Genomic DNA, 17,715 nt, shown 5'->3' with positions numbered 1-17,715 from the left:
TGTGGTTAAATTTTTAAAAATTAATAACTTTCTTATACTATTTTAGATTTGTACCAAACTTGGACAGAAGCTTGTTTATGATCAAAAGCTAGTACATAGAAAGGAAGTTTTGTTAATATTTGGTACCTGTGTATCTGAATTTTACTTATAAATAGACTTAGTTTTTCTTCCAGTTAACATTACATACAGTCTGCAGTTAAAGTTTTTAAAACATTTATTTGATTCATAAACTATCCTGAAATTTTTACCAAACTTGGACAGAAGCTTCTTACAATCAAAAGATAGTATCAAGAGGAATATTTTTATTGATTGTTTTCCTCATTTTTGTTGAGCCTGGGAGTTACAGCAAAAGTAGGCGAGACACTGGGTTCTGCGGAACCCTTACGAATTTTTTAGTTTAAGCAATATATATTCAGATAAATCAATCAATTTAATACACTTGGACTAAATATCTGGTATTCAGAAACAAGCAAAGTTGTTTTTACCAAATCTGTCTCATAGTACACAAATATTGCACTTATTGAGCAGTACACAAAATAGTGCACTTATTGACCAGTACATAAATATAGATATTAGTATGAAATGTCAAAAGTATCATATGTATATATATCTTTCTATTGAACTTTCCATAACTTGACCAGATGAACAAATTTGAAATACCAGCTTCTATTATAATGTCTGTTACCTTGTAGGCTTCACTAGTGACCTCTTACAAAGACTCAAGCCAGTGTGATAGTCCAGCCAACATCTTGGTCCATATATCTGGAGCAGCCCCAGGGTCTACAAATATCCTGGCCACTCTAAGGAGGCTGTGTTATGAAATAAGAAGACAATTTGGACTGACAACTGATATTCCAGAAGACTACAAGTAAAATTTTCTTTTGCAATACACCTTCAATTGACTCTATCTCCTATAAGTTGTTGTAGATAGGGGAAATGGAGTTTTACACTGTTTTCCTAAGAAGTGGGCTAGATAGCTTTTTAGTTCACTATATTGGCCATTTTTATTTATTTATCAATTATAAACTAATAAATGCAGAATTTGTTGCATGCCCTCCTGTGTTTTATACTATTTAAAAAATCAGTTAGTTTAAAATAAATACATGGAGAACACTGTATCTGCAATTAATTCTAGAAATACTATATGCATTTGAATCAAATGTAAGTATGCTTTACTATCATTTAGAAACATAACACAGAAGTTTGGTGAGATGTTGACTGAAGCTGGATCTCTATCTGGTTCCCCAGTGGTCATATTCATGGATGGTTTAGACTTGATGGAAAACACACTTCTACCAAGCACAATGGATTGGCTGCCTAATCCTGTACCAAAGGTAGGATATTCACAGTGTAGACTGGTTCCTCTGTCTTTTTATATTTCAGGTTCCCTCATAAATATTATTAGAATTAACATACACTTGTATGTAACATCAGATATTTGAAATATAAGGATATAATACTGATTTAAGTGCGCACAAACATGAGTCTTGAATAACCCTTCTCAGGTGAGCTAAAGACCAAAAGTTATGAATCTTAAGGGACGACTTCAAAAGATCGATGTAGGATAAAAAACTGGGGGTGGGGGGTCAGTGAAAAAACTATGTGAATTAAGTTTTTCATCCTTCATTGAACTTTTGATGTCGTCCCTAAGAAACGGAATATAAATGAACATTCTAAACATCATTGTGTATGGGTTAATTTAGATGTTAAGAATTTGTCATTTAAGGCTTATCATGTAAACTCTTTTAAATATTTTTGACATAATGATAACTTTTTTGTATTATTTGATTCAAACAGAGTTCTTGTTGAGCAATTATCATATAGCTTATGATGTCAAAAATAGTTCTGGGTGAGCGATTATCATATAGCTTATGTTGTCAAAAATAGACTGTTTCACTATTCATTTATTCTTTTTGTCGCAAATACAAATAATGATAAGATGTTTGAAATTACATAATCTTCTTTAACTTTTAGAATGTAATATTTGTAATAACTGCATTGGAGGATGGAAAATTCAACAGTTCTATGAAGAGACTTGGAGCTGTCAATTTAAGTGTTGGTCCATTAGACATGTGGGACAAAGCTGATGTTGTCAGGAACAACCTGGCAGTACACAGGAAGGTTTTAGATGAATCACCATTTAACAACCAGGTAAAACTTTAAAGTCAATCATTTTTTAGAGGTTTTGAGAAACATGGTCTCTTTTAATAAAAAGTAACTTTCTGGTACTATTAAAAGAGAAATAATATTAAATTTGTTTTCACTTACTATGTGTAGAATGTAATGAATGTTCATAAAGATCCTTATTTTAATATGACTATCTGTTTTTTTTTCTTAATTTTCCCTTAATGCATCATGATTTAGTATGAATATAATATAACATGATTTCTTTATCTCTTCTTCAGATGAAGTTATTGCTCTCAAAGAGGGAAGGAGCAAATCCTCTTTTCTTGAAGCTTGCATGTGAAGAACTCAGAGTATTTGGAGTGTTTGAAAGGGTATGTTAGAAATATAATTATATAGAAAATGCTTATGTAGAAAAAAGGGATATGATGATTAAAGACACAAACTCCTTACAATCAATGGACAAGCTAAAGGAACAGAACTTTTATTTTTATGGAATCATTTGCTAAAAAAAATGTGGGAAAAGTTGAAAACAGTTTCAATAGAGTGCATGACAATTTTGATAATGAACAGATTAAAAATAAAAATGTTTATGAAAACATATAAGAGAGGTTATCTCAAGAATATATGTATTGTAACAATAATGATATTTTCAACTGTTTGAATATGCTAACTATTAGTGGAATTTGATTACAGATCACAAACAAGCTGAAATCCCTGCCACATACCACTCCGGCATTATTACAAGAAGTACTATCCAGAATAGAATCAGACTTGGGTCTTGAGCTAGTATCTACAGCCATCTCATTGTTAGTCTGTTCAAGAAATGGTAAGTTTAAAATTAACTGTAAAGCTTTAAGTTGAGTTCTAGACACTTTTATCCTTATATACACAGTTGTGTAACAGACTTTATAAAAGTTGGATATGTGCCAAATGACAAACACTATGTGAATTAGATGTGAAATCTAAAAGAGCACATTAGATCTTGATGATGATAATTCATAATGTATTTTTAAAGTTTCCTTTAAGCACATAACTACTTTTCAGAAAAAAACCAAGATTGTGCATTACTTAAGTGCACATCCAAATTTTATTAGTGAACTAGGCTGACTAAAATCTATACATAAAAATAAGAAGGTGTGGTATGTTTGCTAATGAAACACCTTAAAAAAACATGATGGAAAACTAGCAGTCTAGTTTCCCTGTTACATTAAGTTTATGATAGACTATAATTTTGGAAGATATAAGCATACTGTATATTCACTATTTTATGATTTTTAGGTATACAAGTAGAAGAATTACATGACTTACTAAGTATACATGATATCTTAACAAATGATAAATTCAAAATGGACGACATCAGAAACATTAAATTTACACCTGAACAGATGTTACCAGCTGCTGTGTTTGGTCACTTGAGAAGGTCCTTAGAGACATTCCTGAACCCAACTGACAGTTGGTAAGTATTCTATATTTCCATAAAGGTGTAGCGTTCAAAACAATGATTTGCTAACTTCGTTTCCCCAATATCTTGAGATGTCAGTAACTCCTGAAATGACTGTTTTATTTTTTGATGGATTAATAATGTTCTAAAAACATTTTTTATACACCTTGTTTATAGCATCACAAAATGTGACCAAATGTTTTTATGTACAAGCAGCCCTTCTGTAGCCACCACATGAACAACTTGCCTGTTTCGAGTGCCTTATTTCACCACCATGTTTTATTGTGTGCAAAATTTGTGTAATTTTTCAACTGTTTTCTGTAGTGTTGTGAAGGTTGTTTGGTCTATTTTGTCCTTTTGGTGGAGCTGTCTGTTCTTTAACTTAAATATGTGACTGCCTCCTTGTATATTCTTATGTTTTGTTTTAACAGGAACAGTAGACTAACACTGGCTCATAAAGACATAGAGGCTGCAGTAAGACAGAGGTACATGAAGGGTTCTTCAGACTTGGAAACTAAATACCATTCTCTGCTGGCAGGTAAGTACATAAATATGTTTTAAGTTGTAAGAACAGACAGCTCTGTTGTGCAATATTCCACCTTTAATCTGAATTAGTTAAAATAACAAAATTTACCTAAGTAAAGGTACAATAAAATCAGCAACGGACAGCACTTTCATCTTATATAACAGAATAATTAGATTTGATTCAGTGCAGATTGTTATAATTTCTAGGTGACTGTACAGCAAGAGTAACATATATATTTATGAACAAAACCAATATAAAACATCTTCTTTGGCAAATAAAATCCGAAGAGATTAATATCCTATTTGGACATGTGAAAATAATTTGTCCTAAATATTTTATTTTCTACTTTTATTTCACCATTTCACATAGAACACTTATTCTTGAAGATGAAAAGTGATGCATATTTTTCATTTTGATAGGCTACTTTTTCCAACTGGCTGATCCAGGCAAAACCAATAGTTTCAGTGGAAATAATCCTAGAGCCTTTACAGAACTGCCATTCCATTTGGTGAGTGTGTATTTTATAGTGGTAAATTTTCAGAGAAACTAAAATGTTATACATGCAACAAAAGTGAGAGATGTATTGCATTTACTTTCTCTGTTTGATTTTCTGTTTGTTCATCCATCAATTATATAAGTTATTTTCCCCTGGTAATCCTGTATCCAATGTCTTCATATTTGAAAAAAAACCAAACAACACATGTATTCTTGTTTAATATAGACCTGTTATTCAAAATTAAGATGTGCTGCTCTCACCCAAAATTAAATTTACATTTAATTTTCTTTACACTTGTTTGAAAATATGAGCCCATACATTTATTTAAGTCTGCTACAAGTCAAGAGAAATGAAAAGTAAAAGTACACTAGTAATGTTTTGATACTATGATGTATAAAATGTTTTGTGTAGCAATAGTTTGCTGAACTTTTAATATAAAGCTTCTTTGTATATTATAGGTTTATTGTGGTGAATTTAAAGAGTTACAACGTTTACTTTGTAATCTGAGTTTTATACATGCCAAATGTCAGCTAGGATTGGCTACACAGTTAATGGATGACTATCAAGATAAAGGTACAGAATTAAACATTATCCGTCTGTATCCCTTCAATGCTTAACAATTTTTATAATGAAGAGATATCTAATAAGATAAAATTTCCATTAAAGCCTGGTACATAAATCTTACCCTCTCCTTTGAAATACAATCTTACTGTCCTATATGAAATTTTAATTGATTGAAATTTTAAAGTAACTACAAGTGAAAGTTGTTTCATTATCACAAAGCAAATTTACTATTATTTACAATCAAAGGATTCTTTCTGTGATTCAGATTGATGTTCCCATGATATGTACCCCACGCCTTTTATTCATATTGATATTCAAATCAATCTTCCATTAAAACTAACGTTTGATTGTTTTCAGCTTTGACAAACAAAACATCAGAGAGAGAACAGAACAAAATGATGAATGCAGAGGAAGTCAAACAATACAAACTGTTTGTATCCAGACAAATACATGTATTGAATGGGTAAGTAGTCCCTGACATGACAAATGACAGTAAGATATTTGTTAAATAACAATAACGATAAACATTTTACTCCATTTGATGCTAAGATGGCTACAAAATGAGATATGATGATACCAAATTTCTAGCTAATTTGACGCTAATGGTAGTAAAAAATGGACATATGGCAATTGATGATAAAGAACATTCCTACCCTCATCTCAGAGCTAGTCCATTAAGGTGAATGTGAAATAGACTATGGAAAAATTTATTTTTGGACATGAGTCCTTGGTCATTTGAAGATTTATTGACATTACCCATTTGATGCATGCAAAATTGCCTCAAGAAAGTATGTTGTTTAGAGAATGGGGATGATTTTGAAGCCCATTTTCACCTGTTTTAACCTTTAAAACCAGTTTCTCAAGAACAAAAGAGCAGATTAAACCAAACCTTACTAATATCATCAGATGTTATGTGGATTGAAAACTTGGTTTGATATGCACGCTCATGTAAATATTTTATTTAATTTAATTATTTATTTTCAGTCAGCCTAAATTTTGATTAACAAACCAAAAACCAATAAGATATATTTATATAATGTACTGTAATGTTTATTATTGTGTTTCAGATATCCTGCATTGACTTGGCAGCAAGCTATCAATGAGCCAGACACATCTAGAGTTCACAAGGATGCCATTGATAGTGGAGAGGTGACCAAGGGTCAAGGATACATGGCATGGAATAACAAACCAAACACCACAGATCCATGTTATATGACCATCAGTAATTTGCCTCAGGTAATGATAAACTGAGTTATTAATCTTTTTTACCACAATATTACAATGGTGGCATCGCTATTGCAGTTCTAGAGTTATGCCCTTTTACAAATTTAAAAGTTGCTGAATTTTTGGTTACTGTTCTTTAACTTTGTTTGCCTCAACCAAATGTTTTGAAGCTTCACAATGCTTATTACTGCAAAATGTAGATCAAGTAAGAATTTGGGAAGCATCACTTTTAATGTACTTGAGTTATTTCCCTTTACCTTGGTTTGCCTCAATCAAGAGTATTGATTATGTACCACAAAACACTGATCAAGTACGAATTTGGGTAGCATCACTTATAATGTTCTTGATTTATTTTCCTTTATAATGTTAAATGCAAGTTTTTTGGTGGCTAATTTGATATATATAGGAAGTTAACATAAGATTATTAAACATTAGTGAAAACTCCAAATTGCTCTGTTTCACCTGCTTTCAATTGTTTAACAGGTGCATTTTTTTGAGTAATCAATTGATATTTTGTGTACTCAGTCATAGGTGTCTATAAGTGATACTGTAATAACACTAATTTTCGTGGGGTTAACATTTCATGGTATTGTCTCTTAATATTATTTCAATGTGATTTCATTTCGTGGTTTCCATTAAATGGAAATGAAATTTCTTTCCACAAAATAAACGAAATTCAAATATGATTGAACCTGTACAGGTGATTCAGTTATATGATCTCAGCTCAGAGGATTTTTAAAAAAATTGTACATTATTTTTTACAGCCAGTGACTTGTGTAGCTGTATCCAAAGATAGCAAATACTTTGCCTGTGGTGGAATGGACTGTATGGTTAGACTGTATGATTTCAATACAGGAAAGGTAATCAGAAATCTGTTCAAATGAATAAAAGGAGCTTTGAGGTATATATCAATGAGAAAGTAACCAAAAAAACAATCAATAAAAACTAAAAGACATCTTTATTGTGGACTTATGGTCTTCAACAAAATGTAAGTCTCTATGACAATTATGCCAAGCTCTCTGTTAACATCACATAAAACATATGATTTATTGGTATGATTGATTTTTTGTTGGTTTTCAATCTCTCCATACATTTATATGCTTATTTTTCTAGGCAATTTATACATTTACTAAAACTTGTATCTATTAATTTAAATCTTTACAAGACATGATACTTACTTTATTGTTTTTTAGGAGCTCCATACATTTAGAGGTCATGCTAATGCTGTCACCAGTGTATGTTTTGTTGGACAGTCCATGTTATGTAGTGCTTGATTAGACAATCTATTTACTATTCACTATTTATTGTTTTTTAGGAGCTCCATACATTTAGAGGTCATGCTAATGCTGTCACCAGTGTATGTTTTGTTGGACAGTCCATGTTATGTAGTGCTGGATTAGACAATCTATTTACTATTCACTATTTATTGTTTTTTAGGAGCTCCACACATTTAGAGGTCATGCTAATGCTATCACCAGTGTATGTTTTGTTGGACAGTCCATGTTATGTAGTGCTGGATTAGACAATCTATTTACTATTCACTATTTATTGTTTTTTAGGAGCTCCACACATTTAGAGGTCATGCTAATGCTATCACCAGTGTATGTTTTGTTGGACAGTCCATGTTATGTAGTGCTGGATTAGACAATGCTGTCAGTGTCTGGCATATAGACCAAGGTCACAGGTATGTACAAATATCATTAAGATTCTACTATTCTCTATTTATTGATTTTTAGGAACTTCATACATTTAGAGGTCATGCTAATGCTATAACCAATGTCGATATAGACCAAGGTCACAGGTATGTTCAAATGTTATTTTGTTTCTTAATAGTTTTGCTTATTTGAAGATTGTTTCAAATACAATGAAATGTCCAATATCTTTTGGACTTCATATTTAAAATTAGAATCGTAAATTTTAATTAAGAAAATCATTTACCAGAACATGTAAATACACTTAAAAAGTCTCAAACATTATCCTTGAACCTATCAGGACTAAAACAATGACATACCCATAATCAACATTATTTCTGAATTGGTTCATTTTACTGTGTACAACATCCTACATTTACTAGATGAATAAATTGTCCAAAATGTTTAGATAGTTATTAAGGTAACTATGTTTGCTTTGCATGGTATATCCAACCAAGTGATGTAAATGATCTTTGGATCAATTATGATCTTGATACATTTACATATTTCATGTTTAAAAATAATGAATAATTTCTGCATGCAAATAACACAAATGTCTTTACCCTTACAAGGGGGAGAACATTTTTACAATATCTTTCAGATTTATATAAAGTTTTGGTGATTAAAAAGGTAAAATATTATTGAATTTAGACTTTAACAGAACCTTTTTTTTGTAGAATACATGTCTTGAGTCAGCACAATAAACGAGTACAGTCAGTTGCTGCAGACAAGGCTGGAAAGTTTATTGCTTCAGCTTCATGGGATTGTACTGTGAAAGTATGGAATGCTGTTAAAGGGGACAGATCTTGTGAATTATTGGTCGGAAGGTAAGAAAAATTAAACAAATTTTGTTAGTGATTTATGATAAGATTGACGGATAAGGGTTTATAGAGACATCTTGAAAGGGGGTTGTTATACAATTTATTTTCAAGAGAAATATATTTCTATTTGGCCTTTGCAAGCAGAAAAAAATGCTGATATGTCAAACCAGGATCTACTGTTATATGAATTCATCAACAAAGTTAGAAAATAGCAAAAATCATTTGTCAATAAAGCTAAACTGGGTTAAGAGTGAAAAAGTGTCCACCAAAATAAGTTAGTGTCAAATTAAAATTTGAAATATAATTGAAAATAGTTGCAATGTTTAATATATATTGATACCTGTGTCAATTTCAGCCAAGTGAACTGTGTTGACTTCCACCCAGAAGGTCAGCTGATCGTTACAGGAAGTTGGGATGCCACAATAAAGATCTGGGATATATTTCACAGGAAGAGAAAAGCAGTATGTATTGGCATTGAATATTTTAGGATGTGTTTCCAGGTTTATAGGAATCTTGTAAAAAGATATTTAAGTGGGATTGGAAACACAAAAAAAACAACATTTGGGGTATTTTAGATAATTCTGAAGACTTCTTTTACATTAGGGTTCCCTGTATCAAAGGTTTAGTGTTCATTATATGGTTAATGTAAGGTTATGGTTAGTTCAAGATTTGAGATAGAGTAAGGGTTTAAGCTTGTGTTGGTTATAGATATGGTATGGGTAAGGATTAGTTCAAATAGCAATTTCCTTAAACATTTTCATTAGGAAACAGTAAGCATGTATTTACGCTTTTTAAAAAGCTAGACTGATTACAAGGAAGAGGTCATTCAGTTGAAAATGGTGATATTTCAATCGATGTCAAGAAGGTTCCATAATGTCAACTCTAATTTATCTTTATTACTGACCAATAATCAAATTTTAATACTAAAATCCATTACTCATGAAGAAAATGATTCCTACTTTCTCAAATCAAGTGTACAAGTTGAATTGTTTGTGACATGGGAATCTGGTGTTCAATGCACAAATGTAGATAGCAAATTTGAAGAACTTTTTTGAAAGAATAATTAAAACCTTTTGGTAGAATTGAATGTTCACCCTTGTTTAAAATAACAAATAAGATTCTAGAAGTTATAAAATGTTTCTCCTTTCAGGTGTTACGAGGACACAAGACATCAGTGAGAGATGTAGCCTACTCTCCATCAGGACGTCACATTGCCTCAGCCTCCTTAGATGGTGATGTTAAACTCTGGTCAGCATTCAATGGAACACAGGTAAACAATAGTTTACATTCATTTTATGCAGAGAGTGACAAGGAGGCATGGTTTCCATCTTTTATTTTCTTCAATAGATGAGTTATCAATTGAACAATCTCCAAATGTAATTAAATTCTAGTCCTGAATAAATGCATGAAATATCTGCTACTGGACATTAAAGGAAGCAACAAATAGCAAATATTTTACTAATGGGATCGGGCCAGTGGATTCCACTTGAAACAACAAAAAATGTCAAAATCATGATAATGATATGAAAATTTCATCTGTGTTAAAAAGATGCTTTAATTTCACAATACTATTTCATAGCCTCCTGAAGTGTTATGTACCCTCTAAATGAAATATTGTTTTATTTCCTTCAGGTTGGTAATATCCAGGGTCACTCGCTACCTATCAACAAACTGACGTTCTCTCCATCCGGTAAAGAATTGATAACAGTTAGTGATGACCATAAAGTCAAGGTAAGGATATCATGTGTTGAAGTAGTTTATAGGATTATAACGATTATAACCCTGTCACATTTTTCGCAATAATAAAAACATCGCAATAATTTCTGAATTTGCAGTAAAAAGAAAAATTATGGATTGTGTGATATAAAAAAAGTAGTGTCCAAATACATCTATTCCAGGAGTAACCCCTGTTCAATATCTTTGATATGTCATAATGTGATATTTTGAATTTGAAGGTATGGTCTGGGAACCTTGGGAAACCAGTCCAATGTATTGGTATGGAGGAACATGGAGCTGCCATGTCAGTAGCACTTCACCCAGATTGTGATGTTGTATTTGTTGGATACCACAGTGGAAATATCAGAGCTTTTGACGTTATGACAGGTAAAATTGAAATCTTTTAAAAAATAGTTTATGATATACAATTTCTGCCTTCTGAGGAGGGAGAACACCAAAATGATCAGCTTGTGAAGTTTTATTTTAAGAGCTTCTTCCTGAGGCTTGATGGAAAACTCAGACAATTGATAAAAGTGGATGTCTATCAACTAAGATTGTCGTAATTATCACATTATGTTATTGCCTTTTAAAGGAATCTTGAGCAGAAGGTATGCACAAATCCCTGTTCTCAATCAAAACTTTTTGCAACTGAAATTAATAATTGACTTCATCGGTTGACAAGTTGCATGTGTAACAAGGGAGATAATCAAACTTCTTCATACAGACAGCAATTAGATATTTCAATTAATTTTTATAATCAATTGTATGTAATCAATTAAGTTGAAAAATAGTCATTATTTCTTAATTATTGTAGGATGGGAAATTTTTGACAATAAACTCCATACAGCATCAGTAAGGTGTATCAAATATGTTGGAGATGGCATGGTAGCAGCAGGATCAGATGATAATACAATGACTGTAAGTGTAAACTGTTTAAGGAATGACTGTTAGTGTAAACTGTTTAAGGAATCACTGTAATATTTTTCTGTCTATGAAGAGATACCATAAAACATGTGGTGCACACTGAATAATAGTCCAAATATGACAGTCATTACAGTCATTCCTTATAATTTAATTCTAAATTCAATTTTAAACTGCCTTAAATCATGAAAAAGCATTAATGACGTCACAGTCACATGACAAAATAATGTCTATGATATGATAATCGAAACACTGTCAGCCAATCAGAAGACATGTTACATCCAAAATTCAATAATTACAAAATATAGTGTAAAATAACGGAGGTAGAGCTGAAGACAACAGTAGTATTAAAATATCCCTTTATTTTGACTCTAATGGTAACTGGAATATTTCAGATAACAAGTACAAAAGAATCTGTAGGAGGTATTAGACTGACAACTTTCACCAAACCTGTACTGTGTTTAGCACTGACCAAAACATTGATGGCTGTAGGATCAGAAGATTTTACTTGTACATTGTTTCCAGCACCAAAGGAGAAAGATTTATCAAAGAAGTAAGCATTTAACCAAAAAATTGGAAGGGGTAGGAGTTTTAAAATAGTGTGCTGTCAATTAAAAAATAACTGTCATTTGTGGTTAAAGCTAAAAATGTTATTTTGAGTCCTATTTTCTGGATGTGTTGTTTATTTTCATTAATATGTACCTTGAATATCATTTATACAGCTTTTGCCATGATTATCGAGGTGAAGGTAATTGATTTCCCTGACACAAGCATACATTGCCAGTTTTATATAAACATGTTCATTTGATATATCCTAACTTCCTCAATGAAAGTGTTGAATGTAGAGGTATTATAAACATCTCTCCCATTCATTTTCAGGGAGGATCCTGCCTTGGCTAGGTGATCTAGATGTCAAACTACTTTATCACTAGCCAGTCATCACTGAGGCTCTGAGTTTTGAATTTCACACATGCAAATGCTTGAATTCTGGATACTTTGAATAATTAAATTCTTTTTTGTGACAAGTGAAATGTTAACACTACTATATTCATTTATTTATTTATGATTGCAGAAATAAGCTCAAAGTGTATTCCACTTTATCAGGCCATGTAGGACCGGTAACCAGCTGTACTTTTAACAGTGAAGGCTCATTATTGGCAACAGCAAGCAGGGATGCAGTAAGTTTTTAAGAAAAGTTAAATTAACTTGCTAAAGCTTCAGCAACAAATTTTATAACAGTTTAACATAAACCTAAGTTGTATAATTCATAAATATTTTGTATATATATTGTATATTTTGTATTTTAATTTTTCTCAAGCATCTGTATAAAGATATAAAATAAGGAAATGTGATATGATTGCCATTGATACGAATATCCCCCATAGACCAACTGATGTGAATGTAAACATCTAAAGGTCACGATACAACCTTCAGAAACAAGCATGGCCCATTAATATAGAAAGCTTTAAAAGTTCAGTGAACAAAATCAATGTAGATAAGAACATTTGTTATCTTATAATTATTTATTTAATATAATGTTTATCCCCTTTTTCTATCAGAGTATAAGAATTTACCAGGTGACCTGGGAAACAGAACCACTTCTTATGAATGTGATGAGTGATTGTCATAAAGACTGGATAACTGGATGTCAATGGTCAAATATAGCAGACTTCATAGTAAGTATTACAGACTGAATAGTATCCAAAAAAGATTGAGTTCTCATATTCACTTAGTTTAGATTTATTGCATTTTTTTGCCATGCCACACTAGTCATGGTTAAAGAGACTGAAAGTTGTGCCTTATAGCTTACATGTTAATTTACATGTTGTCATTTTGATTTCAACATTATTTTGTATTAGGCTATCAAAATTGCATACAGGCAAGACATATCTCTGTATCAACAGTTTAGTATTGTCACAAATATAAATGGAAAAAAAAGCAATTGAAGTGTTGATCAGTCCAAATGCAAACAACAATACTTAGCCTGGATTGTTGTTTCAGGTAATAATTCTTTATGGCTATGTTTGCTAATAAAATAAAATTCAGATAGAAATGAGACAAATGCCTAAATCACTTGTGTTTGAAATGATAGCAGTCAACTATTTGTATACATTTTAAACTAAATGCCCACTAATATTTCTATTTTTAGGTGACTTCTTCCGTTGATTTCAACTTAAAGGTTTGGGATACTGCCACAGGAACAGAGAAATCCACACTAACAGGTCACATGGCTGGAATTAATGCTATCTCCTATAGTGTAAGTCATTAGAATAAGGATTCAAAATAATTAGGGAATCCCTTTGCACTCAATCAATATGTTGAGTAAACTAAAAATTTCTTTTCCCTTACTCAAAAATTTCTGTACAAGATGGCTTCATATTAAGTCAGTCCTTCAGCAGTGGTGAGTTGTAATAACATAAACAGTATCAATTTTCCTGCACCAGATGTGCATATCGACAATCAATGTCACTTAAGGGATGCTCTAAGTAAGGTGTGAGCCCTTTTCCGAACTGTCAGACACTTGCTACTGTTTTCCAGTACTTAAGGGCGTTGCATAGTAACATATGCATTTTTCAGGCTTTTGAACTTTTATTGGTCAGCAAATTGATTAAAAGACAGTTGTGAAATCAACTCATTTTGCATTTTTCAACTCGTGAACAAAATTTAAATTTTGATATATTTGATATATTTTCACATCCATTGCTCTCAAACTTCCTGTTTACCAAAATACTATATACTTGGGTAGCATAAATCAGAAATCGCTCACTATTGAACTTTTTTGTTTCTGTAGTATGGATGTATAGTGTCCTGCAGTAGTGATGGAGCTGTCAAAGTTTGGTCACAGAAAGGTACAGAGATTACAACCCTGTATGGACATACACAGAGAGTAAATGGGTGTGATATGATTGTTAAAACAAGCAAGGATGACACTGAAGAGGAAGAAGATGGTAAATATTTTAACACTTCCGCTTGTCCAGGGATCTCAAGAAACATTTCTTTTTTTAAAATTTAGGAATCCTTGCATCCTTTCTTATTGAGATTGTTTAGCAATGAACAACAGTGTATAGGAAGTTATTGTCATTTAAGGAAATGCTGAATAAAAATAATGCCATTAAAGAATACAAGTTTTTTTGTTGTTTTTTTGCGAACCTTATCCTGGTATGTCATGCCATTATGTCAAAAACATAAACAGCATGAAAATTTCTGATATAATTGACAATATTGTATTATAAATAACAAACTAAATGTAAAGAAATGTATTCTTCTTTTCAGTATACATATTTATTCACTTTGTTTCAGAATTTTTTTCTTTAATTTTTTGCAAACTTGATTTTTCAATCATAACAGTGTATCGTTTTAAGGCACTGAATTATGTAAGAACAAACATAGATGTTGTCATGGTCCGAGTGCAAGCAATATTATTATAAAGATGTGAAGATAGCTCGAAATCAACCAATAATAAATTTCACTGAAACCACATTATTTTGTCATCTGGCAGTGTCCATCTGGGGCAATACCAGGATTTCAGCTGTTTCAGCATTTGTGTCGCACATTGTCAATCAAATTTTCATTGAAAACCATCTAACAGAATTCCTTTAGACTTACACAAAATTCTCTTAATGACAAGAAGCTGTAATGCATACCAATTTGTCAATTTTTTTAAAGATGCAAACAAATCGTGGGCAGATATGGTAGAAACAGCAGAGGCTGCTAAGAAGACAAAGAAATCCAAACGTCCAGGTGTAAAGATGGATGATGTACTGGTAGCTACTTGTGGAGATGATGGTACAGTCAGGGTATGGCAACCATTGCAGGTAAAAACAATTTGCATTTTTCTCAATCTTAAAGGTGTTAGGGTTTCTTAAGCAGAGGTGGAACTTTATTCAGAACATCAGATTGGGTTTGTGTGTTTTTGTCCTTAATGCAATGATGTTAAGTGGATATAGTAATATGGTGCTTTCATCCATTGTGCGTCTTATCTTGTAAGCATTCTCATGGGTACAATTCTTGACAGAATTTGTAGAACTTTAAAGCAAAAAATCTCTTAGATGTGTTCTAAATTTGGTTTGGATCATCTATTTTTATCTCTCATGATTTTGAATTTAATTTGTTTTTTCCAAAGCTTAATTCAAAGTGTTTATTATTTATAATTGCCTAGTTATGGTTTGTATGTACATCTGTATTATTTGTTTGTTAGGCTAATGAGCTGGCCAGTATGTCTGGACACGATGACAGAGTACTCAGTGTATCATCTGACTCACAGGGAAAATTGTGTACAAGCAGTCTAGACAAGTCTGTCCGTCTGTGGGCTCCTGAGTTGTCAACAACACCATCAGATGCAGGACATAATGGATCAGTGACATTTGTCAGTTGTATAGAAAATGGAACAGGATTACTGACTGGAAGCAGGTATGAGATCAGCATAGATTGAAATAGAAAAGATAGTTTTACACAAGAATACAATCCAATGAAATATCTTACTTAATTTTCTCCAATTGTTTGGTGCTCATTAATACATAATGTTCAGCCAGTTGTTTAGAATGTCCAAATTTAATGAGGGTAAAATTGTCTTCTGTAATTGAGAGAAAAGTGATTTTAAAAAAGATCTCATTCATTACTACATTAAATTATTTATATTATTATTGTTGATCTCTCCTATGATAGAATTTTTGTTCACAAGAAAGACTTTTAAAAGAATATGGGGAACAATTTCCTTCTCTTTTTGTTGAAGATTTACCATATTTCTGTCCTCTCAATAGCACTTGTCTTCCAAATAAAAAAAAGTGTACTTTCCTAAAGAAAACTATTGGGGCTATTGTCAATTTTATCAGATAAAATATTTCATTATCTGTGAATATCATCAGAAATGATTTAATACATATGTTTTTGGAATTAAATATCACCAGTATATAACAAAACCAGAAGTAAGATTTGTTATTTGATGCATTCCTAATTTCATAAATATACTTTTGTTAATCATTTTTTTTTTTTAGTTTAACATGTTGTTTTATTCTATTGAAGGGATGGTGTTGTCAAGTTCTGGAGCATAAACAATGGTGTATTTGTTTGTGAGAGAACGATGCAGGTAAACTTATCTTATTGAATAAAGTTGTATGTAAGTCCAAAAATAGCATGTAAAACCTCAAAATAATTCAAAGGATTCTTTTTTTATTTTAGTTTTTTTTTAAATCAAGGCACATATTTTCTCAGTTTTGTTGTGACTGATTAATGAGAAATTTCAGTAATCTAGTTTTAATGTAAGCTGATAATGTACTATGTTTTTCATTTGCAATTATATGTTATTTCGTTTGTCACAGGTATCCAAGTATTCTGTTACAGCTGCTTTATTCCAAATTGACAATACTATGATAACAGCAGGTGAAGATGGACAAATTGTTTCTTGGTCTGTCACAAGAGAAGGCATGAACATTAAGAGGTATGTCTTACAATGACGAAATTAAATGTAGACCTGATTTCTATTTTATTCTAGTCTATTATTTAGTTATTTCCCTTTGCAATAGTATTTACAAGTGTAACTCATCTTACACATACAGCCGGACCAGAGAAATATTTCGAGATACACGTAGTTCGACTCAAACGAACACCAGAAGTTTTACAATCTAAGGGACACAACTCTTGTTTAACTTGGTAAAGCTAAAATAAATCCGGGGGGGAATATGGCAAGGGGATCAATATTTTAGTATCAGATCGATGTATTTGTTTGTCACAGTCTTTTATTATTATAATGACATTATTTTTACTTTTCAATTTTTTCAATTAAAAAAAATCCTATGGCTTTTCCAATCGATAGTTTCGTAATTCAGGTTGGTTATAGCTGACAAAATTGTTTATTCTCGGACACAAGAGATTTAAGAAAATTTTGATTTCTATTTATTTTGTTTTATCTCACTCTTTCTTTTCAAAAGAAAATACAACAAGATAAAAGATGCTGAATTGAGTAGTTTTTAGGTGATCATCAACGGAAGTCTTAATCCTCACTTTATACACACCGAAGCTCATTAGTGTAAATCACGATTAATTGTTTTTGCAGTATGCACTTTGCTCATTATTGAAGGTCGTACAGTGACCCATAGTTGTTAATGTCTGTGTAATTTTGGTCTCTTATGGAGAATTGTCTGATTGGCAATCATACCACATCTTCTTTTTTATATTGTACAGATTATTCA

At 31.6% G+C, this 17,715-nt stretch overlaps 1 protein-coding gene across 1 annotated transcript in view; it reads left to right on the top strand.

Annotated features, from left to right (window-relative positions):
- LOC134716148 (telomerase protein component 1-like) overlaps positions 1–17,715 on the top strand; it is a 50,128-nt gene that overhangs the window by 22,364 nt on the left and 10,049 nt on the right. Inside the window, exons 24-52 of the mRNA XM_063578939.1 lie at positions 693–868; positions 1,187–1,334; positions 1,975–2,151; positions 2,406–2,498; positions 2,821–2,953; positions 3,406–3,583; positions 4,000–4,106; positions 4,514–4,602; positions 5,049–5,163; positions 5,512–5,617; positions 6,222–6,390; positions 7,143–7,238; positions 7,694–7,712; positions 7,957–8,062; positions 8,747–8,896; positions 9,246–9,351; positions 10,041–10,160; positions 10,523–10,621; positions 10,846–10,993; positions 11,421–11,524; positions 11,923–12,080; positions 12,600–12,705; positions 13,087–13,203; positions 13,677–13,784; positions 14,319–14,475; positions 15,194–15,342; positions 15,726–15,937; positions 16,550–16,613; positions 16,846–16,964. Coding sequence (XP_063435009.1) covers positions 693–868; positions 1,187–1,334; positions 1,975–2,151; positions 2,406–2,498; positions 2,821–2,953; positions 3,406–3,583; positions 4,000–4,106; positions 4,514–4,602; positions 5,049–5,163; positions 5,512–5,617; positions 6,222–6,390; positions 7,143–7,238; positions 7,694–7,712; positions 7,957–8,062; positions 8,747–8,896; positions 9,246–9,351; positions 10,041–10,160; positions 10,523–10,621; positions 10,846–10,993; positions 11,421–11,524; positions 11,923–12,080; positions 12,600–12,705; positions 13,087–13,203; positions 13,677–13,784; positions 14,319–14,475; positions 15,194–15,342; positions 15,726–15,937; positions 16,550–16,613; positions 16,846–16,964 — 3,629 coding nt within the window. The remainder of the gene's footprint in view (positions 1–692; positions 869–1,186; positions 1,335–1,974; positions 2,152–2,405; positions 2,499–2,820; positions 2,954–3,405; positions 3,584–3,999; positions 4,107–4,513; positions 4,603–5,048; positions 5,164–5,511; positions 5,618–6,221; positions 6,391–7,142; positions 7,239–7,693; positions 7,713–7,956; positions 8,063–8,746; positions 8,897–9,245; positions 9,352–10,040; positions 10,161–10,522; positions 10,622–10,845; positions 10,994–11,420; positions 11,525–11,922; positions 12,081–12,599; positions 12,706–13,086; positions 13,204–13,676; positions 13,785–14,318; positions 14,476–15,193; positions 15,343–15,725; positions 15,938–16,549; positions 16,614–16,845; positions 16,965–17,715) is intronic.

The sequence above is a fragment of the Mytilus trossulus genome, chromosome 4, assembly GCF_036588685.1.
Source record: "Mytilus trossulus isolate FHL-02 chromosome 4, PNRI_Mtr1.1.1.hap1, whole genome shotgun sequence".
Taxonomy (NCBI): domain Eukaryota; kingdom Metazoa; phylum Mollusca; class Bivalvia; order Mytilida; family Mytilidae; genus Mytilus; species Mytilus trossulus.
The sequence above is the reverse complement of the archived record's forward strand: the minus strand, read 5'-3'. Positions and strand labels throughout refer to the sequence as shown.